Source organism: Sinohyriopsis cumingii, chromosome 6, assembly GCF_028554795.1.
Source record: "Sinohyriopsis cumingii isolate HCF-2022 chromosome 6, ASM2855479v2, whole genome shotgun sequence".
NCBI lineage: Eukaryota > Metazoa > Mollusca > Bivalvia > Unionida > Unionidae > Sinohyriopsis > Sinohyriopsis cumingii.
The window spans coordinates 31,018,861-31,037,752 of record NC_142966.1 but is presented as its reverse complement, the minus strand read 5'-3'; the positions used below and the strand labels follow the sequence as shown (position 1 = coordinate 31,037,752).

The following is an 18,892-nucleotide window of genomic DNA, read 5'->3' as shown; positions in this document are numbered from 1 at the left end:
CGGTACTGAACGACTCATTGGCCCTTCTTTAGCAGATTACGCGAGATCGCCGTACATTGGATGTAATGACTGCTAGGCTTGGTAATGATGCCTCTGTGGTAAGAGGAGAACCATTTTTTTGGAATATTCAGACTCACGCGCTAGATAATAGTCAGTGCAAGCGCGGTGCAACTCTCCTGGATATTCCAAATTCATCTGAAGAAGGTAGGCGTGGGAAAATCTGAGGCTATGCTTTTTCGTGGTCAGCTAAACGGTGCCCGCCTATGGTCACCCTTGACCTTTCCTCCAAAGCTATTCCATACTTTATGAGCGTGCTGATTATTCTTCGGAGTATATACCAAAACGGTGAAAGTTGCTCATAACTTGGCCGCACTAGGTTTATGATGGTATATCATAGGAATCTGCTTCTTTATTTTGTGTATTATTGATCACTTCATACTTGATAAAATTAGAGTTTGCTGCCCTGAATCCGCATCTTAGGGGCTATCGAGTCCTCTGAAACCTTTAGTCCTGACGAGCTTTGTCGTTCAATGACATCCAAAATCTTTCACCTCGTTAGATATTGCCGCCATTATGATCTTCTGATGTGGATGGTAGTGATATATACCCTATGCGTAAAGTACTCTGTCTGTATCTCACATGCAGTACCATCTACTGGTACTGGTCATCCGGCTTCACCTTATTAGCCTTCCACCTATACTCGCTCAATGTAATGGTGGTACCCAATAGACGACTCGCGTCTCTAACTTGTGTCTTGGTGATAGCCACCCACTCTCCCATGGCCATAGGAGCCCGCCTCCTTCCACTTCCACCCAAGCACCAAAAGTTCATGGGTCTCGGAAAACTTGTCAATCTGTGGAGTAACAAAATGTCATGCAATGCAGTCTCAAACTCCCAGTTCACAGCTACTCATGTTCCCAGTCCAGAGTAAAGGTGTTTCAAGCAATAAACATGAAAAGAAGCAAGCCAAGTAGAAATCATTATATTCATTGCATTGAATCCTCACCTGGATATCACACGACTCTGAACTTCATTACAATATTACATGAGCTAAAATAAATTACACAATTAACTTAGTTGTAAGTGGTCTACATACAATTTTTAATTTACATGTGAGTGGCCTACACATAGAATTGTCTTACTTTCAATTACTTTGTTTCTTTGTTGTGTATTTTTATATATTGTCTTTGTGGTTTTACTGCGGAGGACAAGCACCGACTTAATACGATACAATTGTCTATTCTGAGGACGATGAGAGGTTATAAAATACTATGTCTGTTGTCTACTTCTTTGTAGCTCTTGGCATCAGATGAGATCACACAGCCCAGGTAGGTGAACTGGTGGACAACACTGAGCTGTCCGGTCAATGAAGATGCTTGGTGGCCGGTACTCTTCCTTGGGATCAAGCTGGTGAAGTACCGCAGTTTTCTTTGGGCTGACCTCAAGACCAAAGAGCAAACAAGCTTCTGCAAAGCAGGGTGTTACGTTCTCTAAGGTGGCCTCCTTGTGGCCAACAAGAGCGGCGGCGTCTGCAAAGAGAAATTCTCTAATCAGTTTTTACAAGTTATTGGTGTGGGCCTGAAGTCAATTTAAGTCGAAGAGGTTTCCATCAGTACGAAATCGGATATAGATGCCATCGTTGTCATCAAGATATTCTGTTGCTTTTTGGAGCATCACGCTGAAGAAGATTGAGAACAATGTGGGGGCTAAAGCGCAGCCCTGTTTCACGCCATTTAGGACGGTCGTTATTGCTTCTGACCTGACCACCTGGTCTTCATGCAGCTGGATGAAACTTTGGGGGACAGCCGAGCTTTTCAAGGATTTTCCACAGTCCAGTTCAGCTCAACGTGTCAAATGCCTTCGTCAGGTCCACAAATGTGATGTACAGTCCTTCGTTTTGTTCTTGTTATATGTATGTATGTATGTATGTATGTATGTATGTATGTATGTATGTATGTATGTATGCATGTATGTATGTATATATGCTGTTGCTGTAGGGTTTAACGCCATTTTTCAGCACACAATAGGCTATACATGGCGGCCAGAATTAATGGTGGAGGAAGAACCTGGGAAAACCACGGACAGAACCACCGATCCACGAGAAGCTACTGGCGAGCTTTCTCACATACCCACATTAGCCGAATCCTCGACTCGAACCCACGCAGACAGAGGTGAGATGGCAGTGATCCGTAACGGATAGCGCTTTAGACCACTCGGCCACTCGGGGCCCCATGTATGTATGTATGTATGTATGTATGTGTGTATGTGTGTGTGTCTGTGTGAGTGTCTGTTTGTGTGTCTGTGTCCATGTCTCTGTGTGTGTGTGTGTGTGTCCATGTCTGTATGTGTGTGTGTCTGTGGAAAGGTACGTGGTCTTGGAGTTGAAGTCGTTTTTAATATTCGAAATCCTCCATTGCTGCCAACATCCTCTTTCGGCAAAAATTTAGCAGGTGTATGGCGCAAAAGGGTATAAAAGGCATCAATAACAACATGTCATTCAAATATCGGTGCAATGCAACATAATGATTTTGTTGGTATAATGGTGTATTTTATCGTTCCAGCGATAATTTCATCGTTTTAACTGTAATCTGTGTCGTTGTAAGGCTAAAATTATGTTTTTAAGACCAACGATGTTACTGTTGTAATTGTACGTTTTATCATCGTTGCACTAAATGTAACGTTTCATCAGTATAAACCTGTCGCAACAACAACAACAGCAACAACAACAAAGATAGGAGTCTGTATTGGAATATCGTTGATGGGGCAGGTGAATATCGTTGCAGGAGTCGGTGAATATCGTTGCAGGGGTATATCAATATCATTGCCGGGGTAGGTGAATATCGTTGCAGGGGTATATCAATATCATTGCCGGGGTAGGTGAATATCGTTGCAATCGTCGGTGAATATCATTGATGGGGTAGATGAATATTTGCAGGGGAGGATGAATATCGCTGTCAACATATATGTATGCCGTTGTAACAAATATAGGTATTATTTCAATGACACCAGTGTTGAAAATACCTTTTCCCACAGTCAGATGTACTACTGCACTAAAACATTAACGTTGCATCACCAAACGTAGGACTTGTATTAAGAGCTGGATGTTACTAGAGATATAAAAAGCGCATATTGATTCTATACAATTTTCTCAAGTGATCCTTCATGGATTTTATTCATTGATAAATGGAGAAGGAAGAGAAGTCAGGAAGTAGAATAGTCTAGAAATCGGAATTCAAAGTTGTTTCCCTGAATTAGATAAGTCGATTAACAGAGAACCCAGTGAAACAAATAACTTGCGTTTTGGTACTTTTCTGTCTTTGTTTCAGTTACGTTTTCCTTAAAAATAAAATTCTTTTCTTCTGTAACATCTTTTAGAGAAAAAACATTAAATTTTTAAATGTATAAACGTAGCTAAAAAGTACAGACAAGGTTTTTCAATGATAATTGCACCGTATACATTTTTCTAGGTAAACGTCTCCCGCACAGGAAGATCTTAAAAAGAACTTAATTATAATAATGTATTTCTCGGCAGACGCCATATTTTATACTTCTTAAGTGAAAAATAAATGAATAAATCTATGCATAAAACACGTGCTTGGCATTCAATCAAAAAGGATTTTATCCATACAGCTGAAATTTGTCTTCAGAGTCCTGCTTAACCACTAAGAGGCTAAGCCTATAGGGCAAAATGAAAAAATATTAAGACTATAGGGCAAAATGAAGAAAATATTAAGCCTATAGGGCAAAATGAAGGATATAGGGCAAAATGAAGAAAATATTAAGACTATAGGGCAAAATGAGGAAAATATTAAGAATATAGGGCAAAATGAAGAAAATATTAAGCCTCTAGGGCAAAATGAAAGAGAGAGAGAAACATCTTGAATATAGATGAATTTACACATCACAATATTTTGACTTTAAGAATTAAAATGTTAGAAAATTAAGAGCTCATTCGGAAAGTCTCTATTTAGAAGGAATTATGACAGTTACGTGTCTAAATAATGCAGATTGTAGATATGTTATATAAACGATAGTGCTAACTGTAAATTAAAACATAACAGGTTGTTGTTTTTTTTGCTTAAATAAAGTTTTTTTTTTATAATAAATTTGATGGATAAGCATACTATAATTCTGCACTGAAAACCCTCCGACCTTACACTAAAGGACATCACTCTTAGTAAGCATAAATATAATTACATTTCATCAAAACCAGTTCTCAACAGGTAATCTTTTCTAAACGCCCCGATAAACCAGGTAACAGCTAGGTCACACGAATTCTGTCATACCAGCGAAGATACCGCATGCCGTCATGACATCAATACCCGCTAGGAATCTGGTGTCGTGGATATCATTCATTGTTTTTATGTTGATTGCTCATTGTCCAAGCAGAGTTTGTAAGTATAATTACATTTATTACATTATAGAAACCCTTTACAGTGAACGCAAAAGGTACTCATGTTGAAATTTCACTGACATATTTTCCTGGCCAGTAGGTCTCGCCCTTTTCTAACAGTTGTAGGAATGTTAGTAAGGTAAAAGGATCTCTTTCACAGCCCGTACAGTATTTGCTCATGCATGTTGAAAGGAATTCGAAACGGACACTATAGGGTCATGTTGTATATTGAGTGTGTATTATGCTTGGGGACGTGTTGTACTAATTTCTCGTTAGTCAAGATTACACATACAGTGATATATGATGCATGAATCAGTCAAGTGGTGATTCCTGTTTGTGTCAAGTTTAAAGACCCAGTGCACTCAGAGCAATGAACATGTGATAGATATAAAGATTTTTGAAAGGAGAGATGGTCTCAGCCCTGTATGGATTCTTGTTGATTTTGCCATCAACTTCTTGATATCTTTCCTTTTCGTTTTATCCCGTCTTCTTCTTTTTCGCAACAATTGCTAGTGAATTTGCACATATATTTGATATCACTGTAATGAGGAACTTCTAATCACTTACAAGACCAATCTCTTCCCTAGAATCATTTGGACATATAGGCTGCTTTCATATATATCCATTTGATTTTTTGCTTGTTTTTTATGCCGAAATTTCAAACACGCCGAGGAACACATGGACCTTCATATATTAATTTTAATGTCTTTAACGCAAATTGATTAAAATAACACAATTCGTTCAAATTTAAAAAAATGAACTGAGAAAATGCAGCTTTTTTGGCCTGGATTAAAACAGTGAAATAAGAATACTATTAATCATATCCTCAGAAAATTTGAATATTTTATTTAAGTCAGAATATTTTATTTAAGTCAGAATATTTTATTTATGTCAGAATATTTTATTTAAGTCAGAATATTTAAATTAATATTTCGCTATTACTTCTCAGTGACATGGAAACAAATTTATAAAATAATTTTAAAACAATTTGTTGAAAATTAAAAACCAAAGAGTAATAAGAGGTCGCCATCTTTAATGTCAAGGTTTGTCATACAGTTTCGCAAAATGCGCACCACAGTATTAAAAGCTTGTGACCATATAGGCAGTACACACACACACACACACACACACACACACACACACACACACACAGACACACACACATCTATATATAGGGGCCCCGAGCGGTCGAGTGGTCTAAAGCGCTCTCTGTCACGGATCAATGCCATCACACCTCTGTCTGTGTAGGTTTGAGTCTCGGGCTCGGCAAATGTGGATATGTGACAAAGCTTATCGGTAGCTTCTTGTGGGTCGGTGGTTGTTACCGGGGTTTTCCCGGGTTCTTCCTGCACCATTAATACTGGCCGCCATGTATAGCCTATCTTGTACTGAAAAATGCCGTTAAACCCTATAAGAATAACAACAATATATATATATATATATATATATATATATATATATATATATATATATATATATATATATATATATATATATATATATATTGCGTGACGGGTTGTTATGCCACCACTGTGGTAGTTGTTATGATTGGGGAGGGCTGCTCCCAATATTCTATTTAAGTTATTATAGAAGACCCACCCAGGCTCTGTTTTGGTTGGAAGATAACTTAGTGAACGATATATGTAAAGCTCCGAGGCCCCAGCCAGCAATGCCGACGAGTAAATTATTGAATATACAAAAAAGTGAAATTGAACGAATAACAATTTAATGACAATTCAATAGTCACGTGCTTAAAGTTTCCCAAGTACTCTCCTTCTGCTCGACCCTATTGTATTATTTGATTGTTAATATAAGATAGCTTTCCACTTATGGTTGTATTCTACTCATCAGTTTATTATTCCCTCCTATTCTTCCAATTCCTTCCCCTCTTCCTCCAGACCTTTTATATATTCCTTCTCCTCATCGACTTCTTTCTGCTCCTCCCCTTCTCTAAATTCTCATCCCCAACTCCTTTCTCAACTTCTCCTCGAATCTCTCCACCGACTGGACGTGTCGACTCCGTCTGCTCTGATAGTCTCATTTCCGACTCCCCTCTAAGAGACTCGGGACTTAACTGAACCGGAAGTTTTGTCCCCCCAAAAGCTTCCAGTGAAACACAAGGACGGTACAATATTCTCGTTAGCCCTCTTACCTCACACTACACCCAGCCTATTATCAGATAACGGCTATTACATATCTTCGGTCACGCACTGATTCACATCGAAATTGGGGGGGGGGGGCGATTTGTCTAAATCACTCTCCAATACAAATCACTGCCATCTCACCTCTTTCTGCGTGTGTTCGACTCTTGGATTCGGCAAATGTGGGTATGTGAGAAATCTTGCCAGTAGCTTCTCGTGGTTCGGTGGTTCTTCCCGGGGTTGTCCCAGATTCTTCCTTCACCATTAATACTGGCCGCCTTGCATAGCCTATCGTGTGCTGAAAAATGCCGTGAAACTCCACAACAACAACAACAACACATCAAAATATGATAAAACACGTCGCAATAAAAGCACGGTATCAATAACTTCTCATACATACATCAATAAAATTGTGTCTTATCATTAAATATTACTAATCCCATTATAATACACAATATCACAGCAATCACTTGCATTTATTTACATTACAACCCATAGAAAAATACACAAATATTCAGATAACCATGTTCTGATATATCCATATTAACTAATCTTACACACTTCAACCATTTTTCGTCTGGACAATTCAAGGATGTGTAAATTTTAACATATTACATTAATAAATTCACTAGTTTACTACGAAGTAACCTAATAGCGAATTACAAAATTAATTACGACCACAAGCTAACAATCTACATAATTCTCTACATACTACTCAAGCTCATTTCTAAAATACGAATGTCAATTAAAAACTAGAAAGCTAATTCTACGTATTGAACGATCCTATTAATTAAGTATACATGCGACACATAATTACAATTACAATGCCATAATATTCTTCAAAAACTGAGCAAATGACTTACTGACCTTTACGAATAATTGTCTTTCCTTAGAATTTCCTCTCTAAGTTTTACCGCCAAATTACGAGTGGCTTCATCGGAGTAACCCTATATTATTCAACAATCTTCCTAGGGAGACTAAATTTTCGATTGCTAGTTAGAAGTTATAATTCGGATCGAACTTGTTATCACACCCTCTATCTCGATTCCGACTGGGTATCGCTTTGACCCAATCAAACCAAATTTAGCGGACATTTTCATTCTCGCTGTCTGTCCACGTGGGGACGAATTTAGAACAATCCAGATCCCTCGCGGGTTCCTCCGCTCTTTGGACTAAGCTGTAACACATACGTGGGAATTCGCTCGATCTAACGCCTGTGCCGATTCAAGAGGTCAGATCTTCTCTCTGGTCACAGCAACCTTGCGTAAGAGATTAACTCTACCATATGGCAATGTTTAGACATCAAACCATAGCTTTTAATAATACCTTTGTTTATACATGACTAACTAATTGGGGTTGAGCAAACGTGACACACACACACACACGCACGTACACACACAGACACACGCACGCACGCACACATACATGCATACATACATCCATAAATGCACACACACACACATTTTTATCCGTCAGGATGACACTCGTGAGATATGAGTCATTCGTATTTCCAGATTGCTCCGATTACGTTCGCATGACATCTTATGTTCAGTAAAATCAGTGTATACTTTTCTTTACACTCTTGTCACTCGGCTCTCATGATGACCCAAACACACGAACCCTTCCCCCCATCCAAGACTTTTGACGCCTAGGTTGCCTCATGCGTTCACATATAGAACTTGCATATTATTCCGAAATTTGACATACCCGATGCTATTTATTCAGCTCGACGAGCATTTATTTCTTAGAAACAATGATACAGCTGAAGTATACAATTTTACTCGCGTCCTTACCTGTCTTTCCTTTGTAACAATATTATTATTGTTTATTATTGTGTTTGACAGTTACTTTGTGATAAAATATACGCAGTCTATTACGTGTCAAAATACAAAGTATCAAAAGTTTTGTGTATATGATCTGTGGTCAAATATAAGTTAAAATTTGGTGCGACAGTTTAAAACTGTAAAGTGAATTAAAATGCATTCCATTATTTGACACTTAAGACTTTTTCCATAAAAATATTTGCATTCTCCGCTTCTAGTAATGTACACGCGTAGAAAGTATATATCTGCAGGCAAAACATTTTGGCACACCAGAAACTCAGATACTTGTAAATTTCCATATGACTGAAGATGGTCAAATGTCACATACGATCATTTGGTTAGAACTACATTCAACGTCTCCAGTTATTTATTATTTTTTTTTTCTTGGGGGGGGGGGGAGCACCAGACAGATGCTCCCCCCAACTTAACCAAAGAGAAAGTTTGTTTATGTGTTTGTGTTTCCCCCAATGATCTGTTGTGTCTGTTGGTTTTATTAAAAAGAATTTTACAAAACAAGTTTTATTTAGAATTTTGTCGGGGTATTCCAAAGACCCTAGTGTATCTAAAAGGGTTGTTCTTCCGAAACAGATTTCTATCACCAAATTTCGGGTTTCCTTCCCTTTGTTCTTTTTTAGTGACCTTGCTAGTGGTCTCCTATGTCCCGTGTGTGCTATTTGTTGGTGCTACTTGTATTTTTTTGTTGCTATATACTGTTTCTATGTTGGGACTTCAGCTGTGTTCAAATTTCAACCCAGTTGTCCTATCACCTCTCTACTGGGAGGCTATATAATTTTGAATTTAGACGAGATAGCGTTGCGATGTTGTGAAATTAAAACCCTAGTGGTTTATATGTTTGTTATATGGCGTCGCTCTCGTATTTTCCAATTAACACAACTGTGCTCGAGGTGGGGTCTGTACTTTATTTATTAGATTGTACTTTTCGCCTCTTGAGCCGGTTGTCTTTTAGTTATTTATTTCCAAATTTCCGAAAAGTTTTAAATTTTTTAAAGAATTAGAAGGGTTAGAAGAAAGCAGGAAGGAGAAGTAGGACCTAGATGTTAAGAGTTTCCTGTATTTCCGTTTTTTGTGTTATGTTGCATTTATTTTCCCTTTATGGATTTTTCAATTCTCTTCCACAGGCTTGCTCACTTTGCGTGGCGCCTTGTGATATAGCCCTGTGGTTCATTGATAGTACTTGCTCCATAAAGGGCCCTGTTCCTCCCCTACTCCCCCTAAACGGGAGGTTTGCGTTGTGCAGAGGGTTGTCCTTTAGTCTCTTCCAATTTTTATAATTTGTCCACATTTTAACAGGTGTCTACGATATAGTTTGTAACTGCGTATAAGGTATTTTTTGTCAAAATTTCCGTTAAGATATAACAAGTTCTGTGTCTTGTATGTAGTTTTCTCTTTAATGTCGTTAATTATCTTCTGTCTTAGAGTCTGTCTTTTTTCACACTGTATTATAGTATGTATTTTAGTAAAATTATATTTTTTACACAGTGGGCATTTTGGCGATACAATGATCATATGCCGCCTCACTGCGACTTTTTTAGGGTTACAAGGGACATCTAAATCTGGAGGGTAATACAATAATAAAATTCGATCGCTTTGTTTTTAAACCACACAGCCAGACGGTGGTGCTTAATTAAGTTTATATAAACTGTATACTAAATTCCTTGTTCACTGGAAGTGACAGGAGATACTTGTGCTGAGTTGTACAACCGGAATTTCCCCTTATTCAGTTTCTTTATGACTTAGCCAGATGTTATTTACGAGTTTGATACAGTCCAACAAGATACGATGTCGTCTGTTGTGATTTTATTATTGTCAATGATGAATGTTTTTCATGGAGAGCATTCATTGTTATTATGCTTATTGCTCATTGTCACGTGACTAGTTGTAAGCATAATTACACGGGTGAAATGTATCACAAACATTGATAGTAGGTCTTAAATATATGCATCTTGTAGTTTCAGAATTAAATATATTTAGGACGATAATACGTAGGCTGCTGGCTTGTTCCTCCTCTCTAACGCAATAGTTATTAATTGAAAGGAGTGTCAGCCATTAACGTATCGATCTTTCAATACTGTATGCTTTCTTTCAATGATTAAAAGGCGAACAACACGCTGGTACAAGAACAAAATGAGTAATGCTAAGATATGACAGTGTTAAGTACAATAAGAATATCAGAAATTAAAAACACAAGTAAATATTTTTTCCCAGTGTATGGAATATTTAGTACACTGCTTATTTTAAAGACATATTATACCATTAAAAAGAGCATCAAGGCGAGGAATTGTGTGTGTTTGTGCGTGTGCGCGTGTGTGATTTGAATTTTTTTTTTAAACGTAGATTTAACTATGTTTTTTTAACGTAGATTTAACTAGTGTTCAGTCATATCGCTATGATGTCAGGAGTGTTGTAGTTTATTGTGATGCATAACACTATGGCATGTAGCATTATGTCGCACCGAGTTAGATTATTCTGACACCAGGCCGACCTGTCCTAGCACTAGCCCCTTAATGCTGAGCATCAAGTGAGGCCGCTGCTAGTAGCAATGTTATAAAACATTAGTATTACTCGGCCTTGGATCGGACCCGCGACCTCTTGCATCCGAGGCGGACGCTCTAACCACTAGGCCACCAGAGCTGTCCAAAGCGAGGATGACTATTCACGTCTTCGATTAGCAATTCGATATGGAATATATGTAATAACTCAGATGTAGTAGCCTGCATATGAATAATTGAAAGAAAATGCACGTGTCTGGTCAGTTTGTCTGTTAGTCTTTCCGCAGAGTGGAGAGGGCGATATCTATAAGATTGCGTTTTAAAACGTATTAACCTCTGATTCGGAACGTCGGTATACAATGGATTACAAAGACCTTTTTCTGCAATGGAAATTGAACGATTTACATCATAACACATCATGTACATGGTACTTCGATAACGACAAATCTGAACACTGTAAAATAGGTATACATTCAAATTTATGCTTGGCCCTTTTGTCATGCATTACTGTAAAGGTTACTTTTATTGTTATTAATAAAGTCAAAGGTCCTACATTTTGTGAGTAAGGAAAAGGTATAATTAAAAAAATCAATAAATTCCAGAAAGAAATTCACTCATAAAGCAACTTAAGGTCTCTCCAACTTTAATAACACACCATTCAAAAGATCTGTATGCGAGACAGACACATACGTATACCACATCGAGCTATTTGATATGATGCTAGAAACTACACATGGCATGGCGATATTTATACTACCTGTAACTTCTGTAAATTTTTAGATCATTGTCATCAAAGGTAGCTAAAATATCAAATTAATTTTAAATACTTTGTGTGAAACTAATTAGGTAATTTTAGCTCAATTTAATGATACTGACCAGAAAATTTACCAAGCTACATATAGGATAAAATTCAGTATGATGTGTGGAATTAACTATAACTTAAAACACTGTTCCAGACACTCAGGCAATACACATCACTAACTACAAAACTCCACACTATCACAAGATCATCCGAATAAGATGTCAGACGTGCGTTCTTTAAACTTTGTCAAACTTTGTCAAACACCCCCAGTTGAATCAAACATTGTAAAGAAATGAAAATTCTTGCACTTACCAATCGGAATGGTTCATTTATCTGTCCACATGCTATTCAACAAGAAGGTTTCCGTGAAATGTATCATTGTAAAAGTAATATCAACATTTTCCATATTTCTAGGATTGAAAGTATGCATTTCCAAGAATATCATGCATTATAAATCCCCTCACAGTCGTTACATACTTCGTTGGAGCTCTGTACCTTATCGTACCGTTGTCTACGATAAAACGTTTTCCAAATTAGAACCCACAAAAGTTAAACTTTACCCAGTAACATATAATAATTGCTTATTGTTATTTTCATGGGAAATATAATGATTAAATGTGATAGTACACTAATAATGTGAAATGATGTTATGTTTCTTTTTTCTCCTGCTTAGAACTTGTGTACTTAGAGTCGACCGGGCATCCCAGTGCCCTCATTAACATATTCGTATTAATGCGCGTTTCAACAGATTAAAGTACGAGGTTCAAGACGCTCATGATGCAACACTTGCAATACGAACCAATTAAATTTTTTTTTCTTCTTCTAGATTGTTTATTTGTTTTCCAAGAGCAGCATGTATAGTTATATTCTACTTAGATAATTATTTAGATTTTCAGAAAAGAGCTCAAAACCTTATGGCCTTTATGTAAAGTGAGAGGCAATAACAGTACCTAATAAATACTCTGTTTTGCATGTGTTAATTATATTCCAAAAGTGTAGGCTGTTTTAATTTATATGGACAAAAATTGGGTGAGAAATAATATATATTGGTATGGTGTTTGTGCCAAGACAAGGAAATCCCAGGTGCGGGGTTACATTTTTCGTCTCCCCCTCGGCTATAACCCCGTTGATGGAATTTCCTTGTCTCAACATGGATTCAGAATAGTATTTTGAGAAGTTTATGTTCTTTCATTATTCTATAAAGGTTACGTGACTTTTATTTATATGCTCTATTTATCTTCCTGCAGCAAAATTGGAAATGGTTATTCTTGATATCATGGGACTCTTTGACCTCTGATGTCATTGAAGTGTAGGTTGCAAATTTTGTGCATTCATGTGACTAGGAATGCAAATGGTGAGTTCCAGGTCAAATTTAATCCACACTGTCGTTTCACATCGTCTGTCAGTGGATTAAAGGCATAACTAATGTTATAGTAACATTTTCTGAGAAATAAATTCAATTTTCAATATATGTCGAGAATCACTAATTCACACGTTGAATGTAACTGTTTGTGATGAAAGTTCCATTTCATATGGCGAGTATTTAGATTTCATCTGTTGAATTTTCACAGCAACGAGAAGTAGCCTTCTTGGTTTAAAATAAACCCCGGTCCGATCATGAGAGCGACCTCTAGCTAAGAAAATCATATTAATTCTCGACCTGTGAATCGTAACTTTCAAATGGCGCCTGATAATTGAATACAAGAATGATGTATCATAATACTCAGTATTAAGTTGAAATTGCGAAATGTTACATTTAACACCAACACATCATTTCATCATATAAAATTTGCATTTCTGACAAGCACAACTAAAAGTCCAACCACCGCTGTGTTATTCAACAGATACAATTTCGAAACTCAACATACGAAATAGAACTTTGACCACAAGCAAGGTGATTTAACGTGTTGAATTGAAACTCTCGACATATGACATTACAATTTCAACAACCGCCATGTAATGCAAAAGACACAATCTAAAAAAGCGACATTGGACATCGAATTTTCAACCAGCGCTGTGTAATTCGACAGATGAAATCTAAATACTCAGCATATGAAATGGAACTTTCAGCATAAATTCTTTGAAACAATACTTAAATTAGGAATTCTCGACGCATGACATTGATATGTTAACTACAACTGTGTAATTCAAACTACACAATCTTAACCCTCGAGTTAGAGAATATGACTTTCAGCCACCACTGATTAATTTAACAGACACAATCTAAAACTCGACCTAGAAAATGGAACATAAAGGACAAGATTTTTTGAAACAACGCGTGAAATTGGAATTCTGGACACATAACATTAACATTTCAACGGAAACTTTCTGGTTGGACCATCTATTGTCCGCTACGGCTCCTCATACAGTGGAAACTAGGATTACATAATCCTCAACCACAATCATGATATACATCAAGCATGAAACACAACAATCAGTCAGACAGAAGTCAAGCGCACTATACATTAAATATACGCCCAGTGATGTATAATCTGGGTCATATCTTGGAAGGTAATGAGATCTTCACCCTGTACTATATATGCGTCTAGAGGGCAAGAATATAGAAATGCTCACGTTGATCTCTGGATCTGTCCTTACTCTTAGGCATTTATCCCATGGGTCATAAATCAAAAATTAGAATCTTTTGAGATCACGGTAATATATATATATATATATATATATATATATATATATATATATATATATATATATATATATATATATATATATATGTGTGTGTGTGTGTGTGTGTGTGTGTGTGTGTGTGTTAAGATCAAAGTTACAAATGAATGAGACCTGACATGACGAATATACGCACCCAACTGAATAATAATAATTATAATAATGAGGACCTTGTATAGCGCCTAATGTTTAGTAGCTCTAAGCGCTTTACAACTTTAAAACAACACCTATAAGATAAGAAACATAATAATATTATTACAAAAGCTAATAACATGAAATTAAAAAAACATTTTTTTTAAATTTAAAAAGGAAACATGCTGAGAATATTTCAGGTAGGAAACATTATTAGGTCTTTAAGTTTGTTCTTGCTGTCGAAATAAGTGCGTTTTGAGAGCCCTCTTGAATGTGATCACTGTGTCTTGTGTCTAAGTTCAGTGGGCAATTCATTCCACGTTGCTGGGCCATGGTATGCAAAAGAACGCTGTCCATATGACTTTGTTTTCATACTTGGAATAACGAGTATACGATTGTCAGAAGAGGAGCGTAAGTATCTTGCTGGTGTGTACACATAAGTGAAGTCCCACAGTGAAACGTAGCACAGAGAACAAATGTTGTGTTTGATTCTGTATGGAATGGATAGCCAGTGTAGAGTACTGAGCAACGGGGAGGTGTGCTCTGATCGTGGTGCTCTAAGTATGATCCAATCAGCTGTTTTTTGAAGGTTCTGGAGTAGATATTGAGATGAACCAGACAGAATTGAATTACAATAGTCCAGTCTTGAAAGTACTAATGAACACACAAGTGTTTTAGTGGCATCAACTGAAAGATGTTTGCGAATTGAGCTGATGCGTCTCAGCTCAAGATATGCAGCCTTGCAAATGTTCATTACATGTTGGTGCAATGTGAGAGTACTGTCCAGAGTAACACCTAGGTTTCGTACTGATTGTGCGAATTTAATGTTGGCGTTGCTGCTATTTATTGTTTGAGGTAAAGGATGTGAATGAGAAAGTCTTTGTGTTGTGATCAGAATGGCCTCAGTGTTATCATCATTCATCTGCAGCTTGTTACAAGTCATCTATGATTTCACATCAGAAATGCACCTCTCTACACCTTGGATGGTAGCATCAACTTCAGTTGGGTGGCTAGATTTTTATATTTGCGTGTCATCAGCGTATGATTGATGAGACACTGGATGATGATCTATGACATTTGAGAGCGACTGAGTGTACAGAATCAAGAGAACATGTCCAAGAACAGACCCCTGTGGAACACCACAACATAGATCAACTGGGCTGGAGTGTATACCATTTGCAGATACAATTTGTGTCCTGTTGACCAAGTCAGACTTGAACCACAGTAAGGCTGTATCATGAATGGCACATACATGCTGGATACGGTGAAGGAATATATCACGGTCTATTGTGTCAAATGCTGCAGACAAATCAAGGAGGGTGAGGACTGTAATCTTTCCGCTATCCAGTGCAGAGAGAATGTCATTAACTACTTTTAAAAGAGTAGTTTCAATACTGTGGCAAGGGCGATATGCAGATTATACATTGCTAAAAAGACTGTTTGAATTTAGATGAGATACAAGCTGGGATAGAACAACCTTTTCTAAGATTTTTGAAATGAATGGGAGATTAGAAACTGGGCGGTAGTTCTTTAAATCGTTATGGTCTAGTGTTGGTTTCTTCAGCAGAGGCTTTACAATGGCAGTTTTGAAAAACGATGGGAATTCCCCAGATGAGAGAGAGGTATTAATGATACCAGTTAATGAAGGCAATACTGGATCTATACACTCAAGCAGCAGTGATATTGGAATTGGATCAAGTTCACATGACTTTGGTGCACTCTTCATAACGATTGTACGTACGAAATCCATAGAGACGGGTTCAAATGCTACTAATGGTTGCCGTTCAAATTCTGTATCCGAACTGTATGGTGACGACGAGTCAATTGAAATTGTGGTGTCAAGCTTATCTCTAATGGTTTGTACTTTGTCACGGAAAAAGCTTGCAAACATGTCCGGAAGGTCGACTGGAGAGAAGGTAGTTGGAAGTGGTGTTGATTTGTTCCTTAACTATAGATTGTTAGTAATCTCGAAGAGCTCTTTGCAGCTGGAACTTTCCATGATCTTAGTAGTGTATTGGTTAGGGACTGATATGTCAAGATGGCATATAATGCAGAGGTGATCTGATGCAAGGTCATAGGATACCAGGGAGGACCGTATAATGTTATGATCAGGTCTATGAAGAATCCGGTCTAAAATATGACCATGTGTATGGGTGGTTGGTTAACTGACTGTTTGAGGTTGAAAACATTAATGGAATCTATGAGTTTTGATGTATTTGAGTTTCCGGGACAGTCAAAGTGAAAGTTGAAATCTCCAAGAATAATCAGTTTGCTACCTATCGAATTTCCATAGTCCAGGAGATTCGGAAACTGCTCCAAAAAGAGAGAGTCAGCCAGCTTGTTTTTTTCTACTAGGAGGAGGGCGGTATAGGCAGAAAAAACGGACTGACCTTTGCTCCAGTATGAGTGTGGTTTGGACTAGTTCAAACGACGTGTGGTCGAAATCGAATGTTGTGGTGTAGTTCAGACGTTTTATCATGGAGTTATTGGTGATGACAATAATTCCACCTCGGCGAGAATTACGGGGGAACGACTTGATGGAGCAACCAGTGGTTGTTAGATCCGCACACTTGGGCTCATCGCCTGATGTTTTTAGCCATGTTTCTGTCAAGAATAATATGCCAACATTTTCGTCGTTGATACAATTAACTATTTATGTGCGCTTTTCCGGTGGTCCTACTGACTGGACATTGAATAATGCAATGCGCAAAGGTATTTCTTGGATAGCTGACATAAATGTTGACGAATTAATTGGGATTTGAATTAGGTTATCTAAATTAACGGTCAAACATTTTTTAAATCGCTGTGCCAAAATAAGGGAGATAACTGGAATTCTTCTTCCTGTTCTACGCCGACCAGCTTTGAAACGTTTCTTTTTTCGCTTCTGTCTACATTTAGGTAATGATGAATGTAGTCCCACTTCGTTTAGTCTAGAGCACAATGTAATGTGCAGAGCCAAGGAGTGAACATTTAAAGCAATTAATGAGGGTCCATCATAGCATAAACGGGTTGACAGGCGAGTATCACGTAATGGCGGTTTGTTCAAAAACATTGGAGCAAGACAGCTGAGAAAAAGTCTAATTATTCTTGTTTCCAAAGCAAAGAGGTGAAGAAACACGTATGAATTTAACAGCCAATACATAATGAACACAATAACGAAGATGAAAACAGGCAACAAGCACAAATATCGTGAAAATGGCACTAAAAAACGGAACAGCTGCTTCAAGCCGGTTAAGCGATAGCGGCCATCCTGTTTCTATAGTCATAGTTGGACTCTCTGTACCCTCTTGTGCCTATTAAATAAGTTCTGATTTCGCGGTTGAGATCAAAGCGCGGATGTGTGTTTTAGTCACTTGTGTTGCAAATATTTCTTGCACACGTTTGGTAATAAAATGCATATACACAGTTCAGATATTTAACATCCGAAACTGAAACTAAAACCTAGTACAAGAACCATTTTCTCCACTTTCTGAAAATGTAAAGTTATAATTGCAGATTCAAACAATGATTGCTAGACATTACGCCGGTGTGTGAACAAATAGACCTGCCTCTTGTACTTTAAATGTATATAGGACAACTCAATCTTTAATTTTAAATCTCTAAGGTAAATCTAAACCTTAATATGCGAGTAGAGAGAGAGAGAGAGAGAGAGAGAGAGAGAGAGACTTGTTTTGAGGTATGATAGAGGCAAACAGATCCTTTTACTTCTTACAAATAAGCACATATTCATAAAGTAAATGTGAATGCACAGGATAAATAAGAACTTTAATGTTCTTATAAGGCAGTAGGAGCGTGATGCCTTTGCGTTAGACACCTGAACTATTTTTCATTTCATTTCGATCAACAGAAAATTGTCTATACATGACCTTGATAAACTCTCCGATAATACAGGTTCGATCTATGTGTCACATATATCCTGTCAAAGTAGAGAAGTTATTTTATTCGGTCAGATATGAATGTCCAGCACTAGCCTCGTGACCTACACATAATACTTATTATTCATCGCCACAACACAGGCTTTAAGTATTATTAAATGTATTACTGCCATTGATCGTAATCATGAAGTACATTCATTTTCAGAAAATGTTTTACGGGCCAGTAGAGGTCTCTCCATGTTTCTCGAGGTATCTGATGGTTAGCAATGCTAAATCAGGTTTATCTACAACCCGTATATGTTAAAGGATCATTTATGTATGTCTATGGAAATTTGAAAGCAAAAATATATGATTATAGTGCGTAACCGTACATTAAAATCGGTATCGTGCGGTACCGATTTTTCATAGACGTCAACGTTGCATCATAACACGAGTATTTTCATAACAGAGGTCTATTGATGAGACCTATTTTGCATCTACTTCACGGTCTAAGTGTAGTTAATGAACCCACACGGTAATTTGCTGCATTTGAAT

General features: G+C 37.3%; 1 protein-coding gene across 3 annotated transcripts in view; it reads left to right on the top strand.

Annotated features, from left to right (window-relative positions):
• LOC149796574 (uncharacterized) overlaps positions 1-18,892 on the top strand; it is a 137,350-nt gene that overhangs the window by 20,050 nt on the left and 98,408 nt on the right. The window contains exon 1 of one of the 3 annotated variants that reach the window (XM_089961277.1): positions 3,279-4,394. The exons of the other annotated variants lie outside the window; for them this stretch is intronic. Coding sequence (XP_089817403.1) covers positions 4,310-4,394 — 85 coding nt within the window. The 5' untranslated portion in view covers positions 3,279-4,309. Of the gene's footprint in view, positions 1-3,278; positions 4,395-18,892 lie in introns of those variants that run through there. 3 annotated transcript variants of the gene reach the window in all.